At 38.7% G+C, this 20,089-nt stretch overlaps 1 protein-coding gene across 4 annotated transcripts in view; it reads right to left on the bottom strand.

Annotated features, from left to right (window-relative positions):
- PFKFB2 (6-phosphofructo-2-kinase/fructose-2,6-biphosphatase 2) overlaps positions 1 to 20,089 on the bottom strand; it is a 34,053-nt gene that overhangs the window by 13,636 nt on the left and 328 nt on the right. For 3 of the 4 annotated variants that reach the window (XM_031937267.1, XM_031937266.1, XM_031937269.1), the window contains exons 2-11: positions 19,464 to 19,582; positions 7,170 to 7,295; positions 6,598 to 6,694; positions 6,134 to 6,200; positions 5,902 to 5,976; positions 5,244 to 5,300; positions 4,062 to 4,186; positions 1,930 to 2,137; positions 1,419 to 1,565; positions 75 to 179 (exon numbers count right to left, since the gene is read on the bottom strand). In XM_031937267.1, coding sequence (XP_031793127.1) covers positions 75 to 179; positions 1,419 to 1,565; positions 1,930 to 2,137; positions 4,062 to 4,186; positions 5,244 to 5,300; positions 5,902 to 5,976; positions 6,134 to 6,200; positions 6,598 to 6,694; positions 7,170 to 7,295; positions 19,464 to 19,548 — 1,092 coding nt within the window. In that variant the 5' untranslated portion in view covers positions 19,549 to 19,582. The remainder of the gene's footprint in view (positions 1 to 74; positions 180 to 1,418; positions 1,566 to 1,929; positions 2,138 to 4,061; positions 4,187 to 5,243; positions 5,301 to 5,901; positions 5,977 to 6,133; positions 6,201 to 6,597; positions 6,695 to 7,169; positions 7,296 to 19,463; positions 19,583 to 20,089) is intronic. The other variant, XM_031937268.1, reaches the window with a different exon arrangement.

Below are 20,089 nucleotides of genomic sequence, written 5' to 3'. Positions count from 1 at the left end.
CCAGACAAGAAGAATAATAATCAGGTCCTTCCAAGATGTAAACTCCTGCAGTATATTATTCAATGAAGCCTTACCTCCCCTCCAGGGTAACGATATAGATATTTCTCTTGATCCCGAAGAGCAAACTCTTCTGGGTATTGCTTCTCAATTTCCTCATAAGTCATCTCTTCACACACACCCTGCAGAAAGCCAAAACTTGTTGAAGGTTCCAGAAGACCGGATAATAAACCTATCCCTTTCATGTTTATGCAAAACTATGATGCCAGTAGGGCAGCCAAAGGTATAGTGTAAAAAGAGCCAGGTTTGAAGTCAGGAAGTCCCAGACACTAACTAGCAATGTGACTTTAGGTATGTCCTTGTACCTATTTATCTCAGTTTCCTCATTTGCAAAATGAACTGGAGAAGGAAATGGCAAACCACTCCAATATCTTTGCCAAGAAAACCCAAATAGGGTCACAAAGAGTCAAACATGACTGAATACAACCATACAACTAAACTAATATCTGGAACTCCCAAGGGAAAGGGACTGAAGTCAGACAGGCCTGAATTCCAATCTTATCTTCCAGATTTCACTTCTGTTTCTATAATCATTGCAGGAGGATCTTCTTAATGTCTGGGGTGGAATGAGATCCTAATTTAAAAGAAGAACTTTGGGGATCAAGGGAATATAAGACTAAGAATGAGAGAAAACTGACGAGGTTAGAAGATATTTATAAGAAATGTTTTAAAAGGTAAAGGAGGAAGAGGGGAAGAAAGAAATGACACTGAGTGCCAAAGGGGTAGGAATCTAATACTGAACACATAAAAAGACTTTGGCTATAATTAGCTTAAAAAGTAGGAACCATGGAAGCAAGATTTCCTCTACTTTCTTTTACACATCCAGAAGGATACTCAAATGGAACAAAATAACTGCAGAAGACCCTATTCTAGCTTTAGCCCAGGAATCGCAGTGACTAGATTAAAAAAAAAATCCATGTTCTGCTCTTTGCAGTGGTAGGGGAGGCAGATAGAAAGTGTCTACCCGGGGTTTGCCAAAGATTACTATTTCAAGGTTGTGATTTTGTTGTTCTGTTTTTCTGGAAGTGGCTGTCCAAGTGATGAGCTCTATGGGACTCTTAATCCACAGGAGGAAGAGAAGTACTCCCCTGCTACAGACCAGTCCTTTTCGTTGTGTTATTCAGTTGTTTCAGTCATGTTCAACTCTTTGTGACTTCAACTGGGGCTTTCTTGGGTTTGTCATTTCCTTCTTCAGCTCATTTTAAAGATGAGGGAACTGAAACAACTTTCCTAAGTCACATTGCTAGTAAGAATCTGGGGCCACATTTGAACAGGAAGGGGAATCTTTCTGACTTCAGACCCATTACTCTATCCATTGTGTCACTTAGCAGCCAGACCATCCCATTCCACTGTCTACTCACAGCATCAATCTCATTTAGGATCTTCCACTGTTCGTATGTCACACCCAGAGACTCTGCAGTCTGAATGGTTCTTTTTAGCTGGCTGGTCCATACTTTGAGGTCTACAATCTCCTGCTCTTCCAGGAACTTCCTCAATGCTTGAGCAAACTGGGAGGAAACAAAAAGAAATGATATCTCTAAATGGAGTTGGCCGAGGAAATGGCAGAGATCACTCTCAGCCCTCTCAAAGGACGAATGGATTTAAATCAGAGCACCTGGAAGAGTGATGAGAAGGTAGTAAACATGCAACAGATGCCTGGCTTCAGAAAGACTGGAAGTGATGAGGAAAAGAAACCTTCCAGCATCCTTAAACATAGGATAAGACTTCAGTTAACAGGCTAGCACCATCTCTCTTCTGCAAATTCCAAGCAATACTAAGATTGTAAATGTGGATGCAAGAGAGTCCAGAGGGGGAACATAATGATACCAACATTAACCATGACCCTTCTTGGTGCACTGGTTGTCTACTCACCTGCTTTCCTCGAGGTGAGAGACCAGAGTCACCCCCAATCTTGCCCAACAAATTGAACTCGCTCTCTCCATGGCGACAAAGATAAATAGTTCGGGGCTGGATATGGATGTTCATGAGGTAGTACACAATCTTGCTCTGAATGTAGTCCTGTACTCGGTTCACCAAGAACCGCTGCCCCACGTTGATCACCTTGATGAAGGACAAATCCCTGGCACGGAAGAGAGAAGATCTTAGGTGAGGTGAGATCTTAGGAAGAAGGACTAAGGAGAAACTCGTAATGTAGACCCTCAATGTGAATTCAAAGATCTATTCTTTCTCTCATCACTTCCAGCTTCTCTTCATTCCATCATTGTGTGCTCATTCCCTGACCAAACCATAAAAATATTTTTCCCAAGTAAGATTAAATAAAATGTACCTTTTCTTAGGAAAGTTATTTTTAATTATTTTACTTAAAATTACTTTAAAAGTAAACTAATTACTAAACATAAGAAAATATTTTCCCCAAGATTAAATAAAATGTACTTTTTACTTAGGAAAAGTAAATTACTTTTGCTTAAAATTACTTAAAAAGTAAATTACTTACTAACTTTAAATGACTTACCAACTTTAAATAACTTATTAATTTTACTTAGGCACCCTGAGTAGCAGGGACATGGAAGCTATATTCATGCCCTTAAGAGATCAATTAATCAATGAAGTGGATAGAGTCCTGATTCTTGAGTCCAGAAGACCCAAGTAATTCAAAACCTCCCCCTAAAACTACTTGTGTGACTCAAACTCTGTCTGCCTCAGTCAGTCAGTACAGAAGCATATATTAAGTATCTACTATGTGCAAGGAGGTACTGTGCTAAGTGCTGGAGATACAAATACTGGATATTTGTATGTATGTATATATATTCCCTACCCTCAGGAAGCCTGTAATCTAATGGGGAAAGACAACATACAAAAGGAACCTGAAAAGCAGGAGGTATAGAGACATGCTTCAAGTTCTTCATCTATAAAGTGACAATAATATTAGCATCTAAATCCTAGGATTATTATAAGTATCAAATAAAATGTCTGTAAAGTACTTTGCAAACCTTAAAGAATTATATAAATTTTGGTTATTATTATTATTAAAAGGTCAAGAAGGGTAGTGATCAGGGATATGCTGGAGCTAGCTCATACCAGCTTATGAGATTGTTAAATTGTCATTGTTGAGCATTTACATCTCAGAAGTGATAATTGCTATAAATTAGGGTTTTATTTACTCTTGTATTGATTGTCTAGACTTAGGAAAGTGAAGGAGAAAAATTTAATGATGTAGATTAAATGTAAAAGTGTGTTATAGGTATCCTTAGTTTTCCCCCTGAGAGCTGGTTGTTAAACGTTTACCAGCATGCCTGAGTTTTGTAACTACAGTAACATCAGCATAGAACAGCATAGGATTACGCTGGATTTAGAGCTAAAAAAGACCATACAGTCAAAGACAAGTCCAACTTTCTTATACTGAGGAGGAAACTGAAGCCCAGAAAACTTAAGTTGCCTTAAGGTGGTAGCTCTCTGACAGAATTTGAACTATACTATCAAAGAAAGGCCCTAGGAAGTTCCATAGTGCAGAGTGCTGGACCTGGAGTAAGGAAGAGAGTGTTCAAATTCAGCTTCAGACACTTATTAGCTGTTCAATCTTGGGCAAGTCATTTAACCTCAGTCTGTCTCAATTTCCTCAGTTGTGAAATGGGATAAAATTAATCTTACTTCCTTACAGAGTTGTTGTAAGAATAAAATTATATTTATGAAACACTTAACACAATACCTGCCACATAGAAATAAATGCTTATCACCTTTTCCTTCTCTCTGTTCCTTCCCCCCACTTCCTCAGTCTCTTCCAAACAAAAGCTATAAAGACATAATATTTAGAGAATGGAAATTAACTACCAAAAAAAATCTTCATTACTTACCCTTCATATAAGCCACTGAGCCTCAATATATCATTTGATATATAGGTAAAAAATTATAGAATCCCAGAACTATAGGAGGTTCAACTTTGCTAAAAGACCTTAAGAAGCATGTGATCCTATGCCCCTCCTTCCACAATCCCCATCCTACCCCCCCCCCCAAAATTACTGTGTGAACAAGGACTTAAAACTCACTTGTCATAGTGGTCGGGGTCAAGGGGCCGATAGGTGACTTTGTAACATTCAATTCTCTTCAAGAAGTCCTCCATCACATTCTCCCTGTTCCTTTCTGGGTAGTCCGGACTCGAGACTTTCACTTCCTGGAAGAACAAGACTAATGGGATCCCAGTCACACCTAAACTTTCTCCTGATATTCTCCCTCTCCTACCTACCCTCCCTTCCCTTTACTTGCCTCTGATAGTAAATCTAAGCCAGCCTTGCTTTAAGGCCAATAATGCCCCCACTCCCAACCTATCTTGTAACAGGGATGAGAGCATTAACTAGGGAGAATCACGTGATCACCGCTAATTTGGGGACTGGCAGGAGTTTAACTCTGCTGAAGTTCTTCCTGGGCCTCAGCAATTTTTGCTTTTTCTTGGAAAAGTATGCTGGGGGAAAAAGGGGGCAGTGGAACTCCAGGGAATCTTCTCTTGCTCTACTAAGAGTAATAATAATGATTATTATTACTAATAATTACATAATTAATTATGATGATGATGACAATGGTGTCATATCTACGTGGCACTTTTAAAAGTCCACAAAGCATCTGATAGATAAGATTCTATATGACCCTCCCACCCACCTTGTGAAGTAAATGCTATTATCACTTTACAGATAAGGAAAACTGAGGTTCACAAAGATGAAGAGACCAGTAAGTGTCTGAGGTGGGATTTGAGCCATGGTCTTCCTTGAACTCTCTATCCACTATGCCCTGTTTCCTCTATGTTCCAATAGCAGGTTTATCATATATATGAGCCTATATGTTGGGATACAATAATTACCTGGCAGGTGGCATCCCTAAATTAGCTCCTTGCCAGGAGAGATGCCAGAATCTGAGCCTCTAGATATGACTCATATGTGTGGGCCAGAATTTCAGACAGCAAAGATGAGTTGCTTTGGCCCTCAGGCCTTGTCTCTTTCTAGCTCTGCATGTCAGTTTCTTCTTCTATGTTTCCCCTTTTTTCTACTCAAACTTGTCCTTGATCCCCAGGAGAAATTAGTAAGGAACAACACAATGACATTCCTCAAAGCTGGAAACTAGAGAGCAGCAATTACTTGCAATATTAAGTCTTGGTTTCTTCTCATTATTAACCAGAAAGGCTCTTTGACCCCTAAAGGATTCAATGTGACCATAAGAATGGGGTGCTTGTTACCCACCAGAATGTTGGCTGCAATCACATCAGGATCATCACAGACAGATTCCACGAAGAAGACCTGAGGAGGAGAGGCACGTAGCAGTGGTAAGCAGTGTTAAAGCGACACTGTGTCCATTGAGGAGAATGGCCTTCAACAACGGTGTGAGCATGTGGTCTCAGTTTATCTTTCTTTGTCCTCTCTGTGTATCTCTGTGTATATCTACCTTTGTTTCCGTTGTCTCTGTCTCTTGTGTGTATATGTTTGTCCGTCTCTGTCTCTCTGTTTCTGTCTATGAACCTCTGTCTGTCACTGTCTCTCTGTCTCCTTGGTCTATATCTCTTTGTCTCTCTCTGTCTCTGTCTCTGTCTCTCTCTCTTCCTGTCTCTCTCTCTCTGGAGTCTTTCCCTCTGTATCTCTGTTTATCTTTTACTGTCTCTCAATTTCTGTCTCTCTCTGTGTGTCTATTTACTTCTGTATTTGTCTCTATGTCTCTGCCTGTCTTTTTGTCTCTCTCCAGATTCCCAGGGTCTCAGGCACACAGGCCATGAGTCTGAGAAAGGATCTGAAACGAAAGCATTCAAAGATTGGGGAACAGACCCAAGGGAAAAATCCTAAACATTTAACTCCATTCACGATCACCGCCAGCCCCACCACCCTGGCATCATGAGCCAAACCCAACCTTAAAGGCATTCTCCTTGGCAAAGTTCAAGATCAGGTCCCTTCTTTCCCGGGTGGTATTGGTAGCATCAAATACCTGGGAAAGAAAGCACATAGTGTAGATTGGAGAAGAAAAGGCATAATAGGGAAAGCGTCTACCTGTTACCTTAGTGGAAACTTGAGATGGAGCTGAAGTGGGGAAGGGGAGATGAACTGAGTTGGGAAGAGGCTGGAAGACGATAGGCAAAACTTACCGCAATCTGACCACATTCATAAGTGAAATACGCCTTAACATCTTCTAGAGCTACCAGGGCACACTGTCTGCAAATGGAGAGAATGGGTGAGTCAGGTGTCCTGACAATAGGGAATTGGCAAAATTGGATCAGTGAGACGTACAACTTTGATCATTCTGTTCCTCTCACCTTTCCTCTCTGTTCTGATTCTTATTCATAGCTTCCCCTCCCACCCTGAGATCTTCTGAACCCTCCCCTTCTGATCAGACTCTAAGACTTCTCTTTTTGGGGCCAGCTATCAAGAAGGGGGTATTGGTTAGACTTTAATGTTGGAGGCTTCTTTAGCTTTACTCCTTTATCCTCAAAGTCTCTGGGTGTCTAGTTGGATAAATTTCCTTTGGGAATCCCCAAGATCTGCCCTGCTCATTCCTCTTTTGGCCATGGCTTGTTCATGCCTATAGCCATGTCTCATGGGGGTGACTTACTTTCGAATCTTCATGGCCTCTTCATTGTCATGCCGGAAGAAGTCGTAGGATTTATATGATTTGACTGCTTCACGTCGATATACCCCGAGATTAAAAACTGTGGGAAAAACTTCTACCCTTTAGCCCCTAAATATCACAGTACCTCCGATGTCAACAGGATTAGAAATTGGTTAGAAATCAGTCATTCATTATATGAGGCTAATTTACCCAAATTTTAAGGTCAGGACTAGAAACAGTGCCCTAACCCCAGCCTCCAATTCTGTCCTCTTCCAATCTGTTCCAAGTCTGAGAATAGAGGTGTTTTTCCCCCTCTATCATCATCCCATCCTTCTTCAACTTGTTCAAAAAATAGTTATAAATTTGCTGTGGGACAGGAAAGGATGCTGAGCTGCCAAACTTGTGGAATACTGGTACTGCCTGCTATAGAAATTGGGGCACATGCAAGCTGAATCCCCAAGGCCAAGATACTGCTAAATCCCCTAATCAAAGGATCAAGGGTGCCCAAGAACCCCATTTCTCCCCATTCTTCTTCTTTCCTAGGGTACTATCCCTACAGACTAAGCTGCACCTACCTTTGGTGGGTACCCCAATCCAGTTGAGGTATCGGGTGAGTTTCTTGGATACATAGGTCTTGCCCCTGGCTGGCAGGCCAATCATTACAATAAGTGTTGGGGAGTTTGTCATGTAGGAGGCCCATGCTGTAAGAAGAAGGAAAAGGAATTCTAGTACCGAAAAGTCATTAACTATTTTCCTCAATGTTCCTACCCTCTCATGATAACTAAAGACAAGATTGTCCATGCACTAAGGATCACAGAAAACCAGCCCAAGCTACCATAAAGAACCCAAAGGAGGCAATATAGTAAAATAGCAAAAATGCTAGGTTTGATGTCCTAATCCTGGTTCTGTTTGAGCAAGGAAACAAAGTAGGTCAAGTATCCTGTAATGAGTCAGGAAAACCTGAGCTCCAATCCAGCCCCAGACACTTCCTAACTATGTGACCTTGGGCAAGTCACTTAAATATCTGTTTGCCTCAGTTTTCTCACTCATCAAATGGGAATAAAAATACCTTTTACCTTCCAGGTAGTTGTGAGAATCTAGTGGTATGATAATTGTAAAGAACTTAACACAGTGCCTAATACATAGTGATATACATGTTAGTTGTTGTTGCTGTTATTAATTCTTGGTGTGAATGGTCCTGGTTAAGTCACTTGGCTTTGTGTTTCAGTTTTCTCATCTGTACAATTTTAAACTATTTTGGTTTTCTCTTTGTATTATTAATGCTTAGCACAGAACATTATGCAGTAGGTGCTTAATAAATGCTGAACTCAAATGTTTTGTTGAAGCTGTGAAATAAGAGACTGCACTATAAGGTCCCTTCTAGTTCTCAAGTCTATAAATTGGCTTCTAAAGTTAATAGCTCTGAGCCTGGAAGGGATCTAGGTTGTGGTAAAGTCTCTTTATCTTCTGTCTAGTGTTAAGGATGACACATGACAGAGATGAAGGTAAGAAAGGGCACTGGAGCAGTACTTGGGTCTGATTTAGTGGTGAGAATAAGGCAAAGCAGGACACTCTGGAAGTACTCAATTTTTATTAGTCACAACAATAATTCCCTCCTGATTTTCAAAGGATTTGTAGACTTATTTTGTTGTCATCTTAAGACTTTTTGTCAAAAAATATTGGCTAATTATCAGATACTTTTTTCTAGCTGCAGAGATAGAGGTTTTTAACCTGGGGATAAATTTCAAGAAGTTCTATGAACTTAAAAAAAATCAGTGATAACTATATTCAATGTAGTTGGTTTTCTTTGTAATCCTGTTTTATTTTATGAATTTAAAAACATCTTGGAGGCAGAGCCAAAATGGTGAAATAAAGGCCCAGACATTTATCCGAGTTCCTCTAAATTCTACTGCAAACAACTTTAAAATAACATCTCAAAACCAATTCTGGAGTGGCAGAACCAACAAAAGGATAGGGTAAAATAATTTTCCAGCACAAAACAACTTAAGGAGTTAGTAAGAAAAGTCTGTCTCACTTGAGTAAGATTAAAGCTTAGTCCAGGGCAGGCCTTTCTGGTGATTGAATTGGCAGCTTCCAGCAGCTTCCAGAGCTCTCAACCCACAAATAGTGAAGGGGTCAGACAACTGTCAGAGATCCTTTGCTGGCATTGAGTGCAGGTCTCTGTTGCATTGACCAGCTATGATTCTGAACTGCAGTATCAGGGTAAAAGAAGAGCACTACTATACTGGCCATAGTTTCAGGGTGAAAAAGAGTACTTATGGTTGTTTAGAGACCAGACCACAGGCCAAGAGAACAGTGATAACACCTCTCTTTAGATCAGACAGGTGTGGAAGAGCTGAAAACTTATAGACTCCCAGAACTAGTTTTGAAAACAGTAACACAAAAAAATGTGAAGCTTGGAGTAGACACTACACTTTACTGTAGAACTTACCCTTTACCCTAGGAGCAGAGCCCAACCTTATCAACAAGTCAAAAGTCAAGAAATAGGTTAAAAAAAATAAACAAACAAAAACAAAAAAGAACCTGACCATAGAATCTTATTATAGTTACAGAGAAGATCAAAACACAAACTCAAAAGAAGGCAAAGAAATCAAAACAGCTATATCCAAAGCCTCAATGAAAAGAATATGAATTGGTCTCAGGCCCAAAAAGAATTCCTGGAAGAGCTCAAAAAGAACTTTCTAAAAATAAAATAAGAGAAGTAAAGGAAAAATGGGGAAAAAATGGGAGAGATTCAAGAAAATCATGAAAAGAGAGTCAATATCTTGGTAAGAAAGACAAAAAAACTGAAGAAAAAATTTAAAGAAATAGAATAGGCCAAATGGTATTAAGAAGCATAGAAATCTACTTAAGGGAAGAACTCCTTAAAAAGCAAAATTGGCCTACTTGGAAAATGAGATATAAAATCTCACTAAAGAAAATAGTTTCTTAAAAACTAGGATTGGGTAACTGGAAGCTAGTGACTCTGTGAGACATTAAGAATTACTAAAATAAAATCAAAAGTATGAAAAAAAAAAGATATTATGAAATATCTCATTAGAAAAACACCTGACCCGAAAAAGAGATCCATGAGAGATTCTTTTAGAATCATCTGATTATTTGAAAGCCATGATAAAAAAAAGAGAGCTTACACATCATATCTCAAGAATTTAACCAGTAAACCTACTCTGATATTCTAGAACCAGAGGCTAAGATAAAAACTAAAAGAATCCACTGATTGCCTCCTGAAAAAGACACCAAAATGAAAACTCACAGGAAGATTATATAAACCAAATTACAGCACTTCCAGGTCAAGAAGAAAATATTGATAGCAGCTAGAAAGAAACAATTCAAATATTGTGGCATCACAGACAAGGAAACACAAGATTTAGGAGCTTCTGCACTAAAGGCTTGGAAGACTTGGAATATGATATTCTGCCTGGCAAGAGAGTTAGGATTACTACCAAGAATCACCTACACAGCAAAAGTGAGTATAATCTTTCAGAGGGAAAAATGCCTATATAATGAAAACGAGGATTTTCAAGTCTTCCTGATGAAAAGACCAGAACTGAATTAGAAAATTTGATTTTCAAATACAAAACTTGAGAGAAACATTAAAAAGGTCATCAGGAAAGAGAAATCATCAGGGATTCAATAAAGTAAAACTGTTTCCATTCATATATGGGAAGATGATACTTGTAACTCCTAAAAACTTTGTCATCAATGGGGCAGTTACAGAGCACAAGTATACATTGACTGTGATGGGATGATACCTAAAAAAATAAAATTAAGGGCTAACAAGGAGGAATGCATTGAGTGAAAGAGTTAGGAAAAAGTAGAATGGGATAAATTATCTCACATAAAAGAGGCACAAAAGAACTTTTACTGTGGAGGAGAAAATGGGAATGAGGTGGCAGGACAATGTTTGAATTTTATTCCCATAAGAATTGGCTCAAAGAGGATATAAATCAATCAGGTATACAAATTTATCTTACCCTACAGGGAAGAAGAAAGGGAAGAGAATAAGAAAAAAAAGGTGCTAAGAAAGGGGATTAAGGAGCTAAAGTCATCAGAAGCAAAAACTCTTCTGAGAAGGGGCAAGGTAAAAGGGGAAAAAGAGAAGGATAAATGGGGAAAATAAGATGAAGAAAAATATTCAGTAATCTTAATTGTAAAAAGAAATTTACAGCAAGTTTTTCTGACAAAGGCTTAATTTTTCAAATATATAGAGAACTAAATCAAATTTATAAAAATTTAAGCCATTCCTCAATTGATGAATGATCAAAGAATATGAACAGAGTTTTCAGAATAAATCAAATTATATATAGTCATATGAAAAATACTCTAAATTCCTATTCATTAGAGAAATGCAAATGAAAACAACTCTGAGGTATCACCTCATACCTATCAGATTGGATGATATGAAAGAAAAGGAAAATGATGAATGTTGAAGATGATGTGGGAAAATTGGGATACTAATGCATCATTGGTATAATTATGAACTGATCTAACCATTTTGGAGAGTAATTTGGAACTGTGCCCAAAGGGCTATAAAATTATGCATACCCTTTGTTCCAGCAATACCATTAATAGAGCTGTATCCCAAAGAATTGAAAAAAAGAAAAAGGAGTTTTATATATATTAAAAATATTTTTAGAAGCTCTTTTTGTGATGGCAAAGAATTGAAAACTGACAAGAAGCCCATCAATTGGGGAATAAGTGGCTAGACAAATTGTGGTATATGATTTTGACAGAATGCTATTGTGCTATTTTAAAAAAAAATAATGAACAGTATGCTTTCAGAAAATCCTGGAAAGACTTACATAAACTGATGCAGAGTCCAAGACAATAATATAAACAGTAACCACAATATTGTAATGTTGTTCAATTGTGAATGATTTAACTATCCTTAGCAATCCAAAGTTCTAAGACAATTCCAAAGAACTTATGATAAAAAAAAATTATCCACTTGCAGAAAAAGAACTAATGAAATCTGAATGCAGATCAAAGCATACTTTTAAAAATTATCTTTATTTTTCTTATAGGGTTTTTTGGTTTGTTTTCTTTTTACAATATACTAATATAGATATGTGTTTTGTATCACTGTAATGTAAAACCTATATCAAATAGCTTGCCTTCTCAATGGAGAAGAAAAGGAAAAGGAGAGAGAAATTTGGGATTACAAATTTTAAAAAATGTTAAAAATTGTTTTTTGAGAATTGTATTTCTGTTGTGGATATACAAAAAGACTATATGTATAATTTGATTTTACAGATATAACATAAAAATGGGAAGTAGTTATGGAAAAGGGATAATATCAGAAAAGGGGAAAAGGGGGGATAAAAAGAGGGAAACTACATCCCATGAAGAGGCAAAGGAAACTTATCATATCTGAGGAAATTCAGAGAGGGGGAGGAACATTGAGTGAATCTTACTTTCATCAGAGTTGGCTCAAGAAGAAAATAATTGACATACTTGTTTTACAGAAAATCTTCTCTCACCTCATTAAAAAGGGAGAGAGGAAAAGGGAAAAGGAAAAGAGTAATAAAGGAAGAGTACAATAAAGGGGAAGTGATTTGGGGGAAAATTGTTTTTACATGTTATTGGAAAAAGTATAATTTTTTTAAAAAGAAAAAAATCATCCTGAGAAAGGATAAACTTCATCAGAGTATCAAAAAAAAAAAAATAGAACTTTTTGCCTTAGGAATACAGAAACAAAAACAGTCTGTTTTCAAGAGGTTTATTCTACTACAAAGAGATATCATGTACAAAGATAAGAAAAGCAAAATATATACAGAATAAATACAAAGTAATAATAGCAATGCGGAAGAGGGTAGGATAGTGAATAACAGTAATTTCTCTTCCCATCAAAATAATAGCAAAAGAAGGCCCAGAGGAGTTAAGAGCATTGTGAGCCCAGGATCTTGAGGGAAATCAAGAACAGAAGCAGGCAGGAACCTCTTTTCCTCCAGTCTTTGAACAAAGAACAATCTTTTTGCTGCTTTCACTTGAAGTGGCCCCAGTTTCCTACAGCATCTTCTGATAGTCTGTGCTGGACCAAAAACCAAAGCTAGAATCCTCTTCCAAGGGCTGATTTTATAAATTGCCTTAGTGTAGATGCTCAGGTTAGTAGGGAGGGCAAAAGCTAAGGAAGAAGTGGAGTAAGGAGGGGGAGGTTAGTAAGGAAAAGACCTTTGGGTCTCATCCTTAGGAAGATTTCTCTCCCAGGAATTGGAGTGTTGCCTTCCTACATACAACCATGTTTCTCCTACAAATGTTTATTATTTTTCTAATCTATATTTGAAGTGATCCTAGAGAACTAAAATGTAAAACTTTTATTTTTTAAAGGGAAGGGTATCAAATTAGATACTATTTTAAATAATCAAACAGCAAGAATGATTTTTTTTCTCTAAAAACTTTTTTTTTCCTACACTAGATAGCAAATCTGAAAATAATATGTAAAAAGCATAGAAAAAGCATGGAATTAGGACCTGGGCTCAAAATCAGACCCTACTGCTTACTAGGTATGTGGCCTTAGGCAAATTGTTTCCCAACCTGGATTTCTTCATTTGTATCTTTATTATGTAATGAATACTTTCATTTGTAAAATTAGCAGTTTTTATATTCTGTGATCTCTAGAGTAACTATCAGATCTAAAATCCTTCTGTCCTGAAGATTTGGGAAAACTGATACAATACACACTGCTGACACTGGAATGACAACATTTTTTCCTTTTTGTTGAAAAAATGAGGAAAGTATTTTGGAAAAGAGAAAAGCAGATGGGGCCTGAATGGATAGATATCTTGTACAAGTGAAAGGCATGGAAGCTGTTGGTAAGTCAGGTCCCAGGGAGTTTGTTGAGTCAAAATCAAGTTAAAATGACAATCACAAAGCTAGTAAATGTCAGGAGTAGAATTTAAAACCAAGTCTTCCCCTCTTCCAGGCTCAGCACTGTACCTACTACAACTTGCTACCTCTGTTTCCCAACTAGAGAAATTACTGCCTGCTCTCACATAGTGATAAGGGAATGAAGGTGGAGTGAGATGCCCCTCAAGGATAAATGCATGATGAAGGAAAAATGATTTTATTTCTTATCTCTTATTTCTTCCCCAATCCCTAACTTCTTTTGTCTAACTCCTATTTGGGATCTCTGACCTATGGTAACCAATTTTCTATTCTCAGCAGAACATGGTTGGTTCCCTGCTCAATGGTCCCAAACAGATGGCTATTCTCAGATTTACGTGGCTAAACCCCTGAGTCTTCACTTTCTCCAGCTAAGGGGCTGTGAATATTCTCCAATCCTCCACTGCTCAGCTCATTACTCAGGATACTTCTTTGTCCTAGACCAGCTTCAGCCACACTTCACAGCCCATTAGGCACTTCCCCCAACGGTCCTGTTCCCCTCTCCAGGGTCTTGAATCAACAGAGCTTGGGGGTTGCTCTGAAACTCTGGGGAACACAGCTGCTCAGTGTTTACCGAACCAAACTGAACCTGCTAATGGCCGATGAAAACAGCACTTGCTCCCACCTAAAATTTGTCACTCAGGACTGACAGACTGCAGAAACAAACTATGTTTCCTTCCTCATTCATTCAGACAGCCACAGCTATAAACTTAGAACACTTTGTCCTATCTCTAACACATTAAATTCCAAGGGCCTGCAGGCATCACATCAAATGACTCCAGTTCCCTCTTCCTCCAACCTAATACTTAACTAAAACTTCTAAAAACTGCAGAATTCTTGAAAAATTCTCCCCCTTTCCTTCTCACCCCCATCAGAGGGGTTGTTGAAGCACCTTTCTCAATCATAAACACTTTTTTCATAACTTCCTTAATGAGAAATAGGAGTAGGGCAAGTTCTATTTTATCCGTGGGAAAACTGAGCCCAAGAGCTGTTCTGTCAGGGAGAGAGTTCTGTCTAGAATCCAAGTCTTGTGACCCTCCTTTTATCACTAGTCACTAAAATACCCAACCTCTAATCAGAACTCCCACCAATAACCTGAAGACCCTTTCCCTAAGCAAGAGTCCAAATAATAATTGTACCTTGTTCTTGTTTGGGCCAAACTGAGCTATGTAAGGGGTTCTAGAAAAAAACTTAGGGAACCCCTATTCTGAGCTCCCCAATATGAGCAAGAGTTCTGAGGATATAGTTCTGAGTTCTGAGGATTCATCTTGCTGCCCTTAGGCTTTTTCACCCCTCCTCTCCCTGTCACCTTTCCAGAGTCCAAGTTGACCTACACAGGGATAATTAGGTAACTAGGGGATAATAGCTGAGCTATTAATAAACTGGCTGAGGGTGTGAACAAGAAAGAGCCATGGGACCCTTTTACAACATGCAGAGAAGTAGCAAGGAAAAGAAAAAGAGCCTGCAAATGCTCTTCCAGCTTAATTTTCCCCTTCGACAACGGTTGACTCCGATTTCAATCCTGGGGGATGGGAAACTCAAACATGAGGCAGGTGACATAGGACAGTTCACTTTAGGACAGTCCAGAAGCAGGTACTTGCATGGGGAAGGGGAGATAAAAAAGTTAGGAAAAGGGAGGGGAAAGGTCAATAGAGGAGCAGGGGGGAGCAGGGCCAGGAATGAGGAAGGACAGGGTTTTTCTCTTCTCTTTAGAACTGAAAAATCTGAGGGAAGTTTCTCAGGGACACAAATCAAACCTTCCAGGCAACTGACATAGAGAAAGAAGGGCAAGTAAAGGGAAAGATCTGAATGAGAAGATTAGTATAAAGAGGATACTACTAGGAGAAAAGAGAAAGAAAAAAGAAGGAAGGAAGGAAAGAAGGAAGGAAGAAAAGAAAGAAAGGAAGGAAGGAAGGAAGGAAGGAAGGAAGGAAGGAAGGAAGGAAGGAAGGAAGGAAGGAAGAAAGAAAGAAAGAAAAAAAAAAAAAGAAAGAATAGTCTTTCTGGGAAACTAGAAGACTTCATAGTTCCGGGATCAGAAAATCCCAACAAAAACTCAATTTTCTTAGGAGTATGAGTGCATACCTCAACTTCTGGAAAGCCACTATACGTTAATCAGACTTACTCTACTTGATTCTTCAAACTGATCTAAGAAATTATCTGGTCCTATGTCCCCATTTGACAGATAAAGAAACTGAAGCCCAAAAAAGTGAAATCAGCAACAACCTAAAGTCACTTAGAATGTTCCTTCCATGAGATGCACTTTTCTGTATACCCCCAGATACCAAGGCCCTCCCAAATTCAACTTATTTGTATATATTGTCTTCCTTTATAGAAAATAAAGTCCCATTAAAGGGTAAAAACTTCCTTTTTTATCTTGGCACAGTGGTTAACTAATAGATAAATGTTTACTGATTGCCTTCCACATACAGCTACAGATCAGAAAACAGAAATATCAAAAGGATGATTGCCAAGGGTGAAACAAATCATTTGGCAAACTGAAATCCTATAGCATTCCTTTAAATAGTAAGCTCTAGAATATTTGCAATATAGTTATAAAAATTCATTTCCCACATAAAACTTTTTAGAAAGGTACCCACTGTTTTAAGCAGAAGTAGGATAGCATATTTTCTATGGGTGCATTTTATGCCACATGCCCAGCTCGATGATCTGGCAAAGAGGAGCGAATGGCCCTGAAGAGATGAGCCAACCTTTGCTCCTGTTGCTGTACAACTCTAAAGAGCTTCATGAGAGCTTAGGAAGGTGATATTATCATCATTAATCACGAGACCATCAAAGGCTTGACGTCAAAGTTGAGGCTCCAGAAACAGTTTTGAACATCAAACATCCCTCCCTCCCCCATGTCTAGCTCCTGCTTTTATCTGCTATTAATAACTAGTGGAGTGAGAAAGGAATGAGCTGGCATACTTCTGGATAGTGAGAGGTGGAGTAATTCACAAGTAAGAGTTATCAGACTTCATCTGAGTTCCATGGGGAGTAGGGTTTCAGTCAAACACTAGCATGATGGGCAGTGCTGGGAACCAAAGTGCGTGAAGACAGCCTTTGGGGATCAGCTATAAAAATTTTGAGGCCAATTAATGGAAGCAGACAAGGAGGGAAGGGGATAGAAAGAAGAAACAGAAATTCTGCTATGTTGTTTTCCTATACTTTCCATCAACCATCTGCACTTCCAACTTGTCAGATAGGCTGCAAAGTGCTTGATTCACTGCTCCTCTGAAAGCCAACAGTCAGTAAGTAGGCAATTAACAAGGGTTAAACCTACAGCCAGGTGAAATAAGGAAGCACCTTGACAGGATCACAGCCTTTAAGGTCATCAAGTTCAACCTGTTCATTTTAGAAATAAGGGCACTGAAGCACTAAGAGGTAAAGTGACTTGTCTATGATCGCACAGCTAGTGAACTTGAATCCAGGTCCAAGTCCAGTATCCTATTCACTGGAGGAACCCTGAGACTGGCTAAAATCAAGGATGATCCCATAAAGATGTGGGTTTGGAGCAAAGTATGCAAACAGGGTAAGGTACCTCCTTGTTACAATGTTTCCAGAAAGGGGAAAAAGAAGGGAGGGATTGTACCAAACTTTAGCCTAACAAATTTCCTCACCCTCTCTGGCTCATCCTCCTTAATGGGAACATATTGTTATTTGCTCAGATAAAATACTTCAGATAATTAACTTGCTAAGCAGGAAATAAGTATTCCTTCCCCTTAACTCCATACCAGAAGAAGAGGGGAAGGATTGCAAGATATTCAGAAGATTATGGTCCACTTTGTGAATCTGATACCTGTATATCACTAGACAACAGATGCCTCTCACTGTCACATGATCTCTAAGGGTCCTTTCAGGGTGGCTAGTGATGGAGTGGATATAGTGCTGAGTCTGTAGTCAGGAAGACAGAATTTAATTCTGGCTTCATATATTTGTGTAGCTATGTGATTCTGAGCAAGTCACTTAACCTGATTTGTCTCAATTTTCTCATTTGTAAAATAAGTTGGAAAAGGACATGGCAAACCATTTCAATATCTTTGTGAAGAAAACCCCGTGGGATCATGAAGAGTAAGATATAACTAAGGTGACTCAACCACACACACAAAAATTGGTTCTTCCAACTGTAAATCCCACTCTCCCCTTTTTTTTTTGTAAGAGCTGTAATTTCACTTATGTGCAGAATTCCCCATGTGGAAACATGGGCCTGGCACATAATAGGCATTTGATAAATATATGCTGATCTAAATGAATGATTGCAATTTTCTCTAAGGATTCAGAACAGGGTTTTGTAACTTCCATTGAAGTGTAATGACATGCTCAGGTTCACATAGCTGGTCTAAGTTAAGGGCAAGACTTCATCCCAATCTGCCCACTATAGCAATTGGCCTCTCCTAGATAATAAGGATAAGTATCACTGACATTTACAAAACACCTTAAAGGTTTGCAAAGACTTTACATATATTATCTCATTTAAGCCTTACAACAACACTGTGAGGTAAATACTACAGGTATCATCCCATTTTGCAGATGAGGAAACTGACTCAAAGGTAATAAGTCATGTGCCCATATTTATCTGGTCAGTAAATCTCAGAGGTGGTTGATCCTATGAATCTATGACCCACCATGGCAGAAGGACCCCAGAGATAAACAGCCTCTTTGTTTCATAATCAGAAAATTCACCTATGAAAACTAAGCGGTATAGAAGACTTTGTTTTAAATCAGACAAGTTAAGTACTTACTATGTACCAAAGCACTGTGCTGTTTTCGATATGAAAGAAAGGCAAAATTGTCTTTGAAATCAAACTCAAATTCTAATAAGAGAAGACAATTGATAAGTATATTCAAAATATATGCAGACAACAGAAGATAGTTTCAGGGGAGATAGTATTAGCAGCTGGAAAGAAGAAAGGACTGAAGAGGCTTCTTGAGTAAGCTAAGATTTGAACTAATTCTTGATGAACGCCAGGAATTAAGAGACACTGGACAGGAGGGAGAGTATTTAAGCAAAAGAGATGACCAGCACAAGATGACTAGCTAGGAGATGGTCTGTTTAAAGAATAGCAAGTTGGTCAGATTGGCTAGCTCATAGCGTATGTACAAGTAACTAAAGTACAAAAAAAAAAAAAAAAGGGAAAAGTAGGAAGGGGCCAGGTTGTAAAGATTTAATTTAATGCCAGAGGATTTAATATTATCACGGATTTAACAGAGATCTCTTGGAGTTTACTTAGTAGGGGGTGACATGAACACCCATCTGTCCTTTAGAAGATATTAGATTTCAGATTAGAAGATTTAAATTTTAGGAGCTAAAGATCAGTTGGAATGAAAAACTTGAGAGCCGGTAAGGCTATAGTAATAGCCCAAGGAGAGGACTAATAAGAGCTTTACTTAGGGCAGAGGCTGTAAGAGTGAAAAGATGGTGAAATATGTACATGAAAGATGTTATGAAGGTTGAAATTGCAAGATTTGGCAACTGAATAAACTTGTAGGGTTAGAGTAAGATTAATACTAACATGGCAATAGTAATTTTTGGATGAGAGAAGGGGAGGAAGAATTAACAGACTATTTTGGATATTATGTCAGGAGCAGGAAAAGACTGATTTTGACCACAAAAAGTTCAACCCTGGGACAGTATCTATGTTCTCAGGCGATATACCAGCAAGATCACAATCACCAAGATTTGTGACTTTAAGGGTTTGTAAAGGACTTTACATGCAATATTTTAAATATATATATATATATATTTATATACATTGTATACATTATAAATACATTTCCCTCCCCATACCATTGGACTTGAATTTTGGGATCTAGCCAAACCCCAGCTCTGATATTTACTATGACTATGATTCTTAACCTCTCTGATTCTCATTTTTTTTTTTAAAGGATAATATACTACCTGCCTTACAGGGCATTGTGAGGAGAAAGGGTTGTCGACTGGAATGCCATTATTCCCCAATACTCACAGCACTTCTTCTCTGACTGCCTAAGATTAGTAGTCTTGTTTTCATGACTGTTCTGTTCTGGGGTTGACACCGGATTCCCAGACATGACAGTTCAGTGACTCGAAGCCCTGGGGGAACTTCTGAGGAGAAAAGAAAGGAGCTAGGTAAAGAAAGGGAAGGAGTAAGACACACACCCCCTCCGCCCTCCTCGGTGACCCCCCCCCTCCCCAACCTTACTCAAAAAGGAAAAAAGAAGATTTAGGCAATTAACAAGAAATCCAAAGCATCAAATACACTCTCACTGGATGGTCTTGATAGAAATGCAGGTGGGAAAGTCTCTATGAGCAGGAAGCCGGTTCGTAAGAGGAAAAGAGAGGGTAACAGGAAGCCAAGACGGCTTCAACACGCTACTTGTCTTCCTGCGTTCCTAACACCACGTTCAACCCAAGTCTTCCACACCACCTAGGGCAAGGAGGAATTTCTAGATTCCTAGTGTAAACTGAGGCCCACAGATAATTGGTCACTAAAACCACACTGCAAGACAAAGGTTGATCCTTCACCAGAAACGGGGTGTTGATTCCTTCTGATTCCAGACTCCTCCCTACCTGCGTCCCCCCACCCCCGCAACTAGACCGCCAAGGGTCTGA

This window comes from Sarcophilus harrisii, chromosome 4 (genome assembly GCF_902635505.1).
Source record: "Sarcophilus harrisii chromosome 4, mSarHar1.11, whole genome shotgun sequence".
In the NCBI taxonomy this organism is placed as follows: Eukaryota; Metazoa; Chordata; class Mammalia; order Dasyuromorphia; family Dasyuridae; genus Sarcophilus; species Sarcophilus harrisii.
Note: the sequence above shows the minus strand (reverse complement) of the source record. Positions and strands in the feature narration are given on the sequence as shown.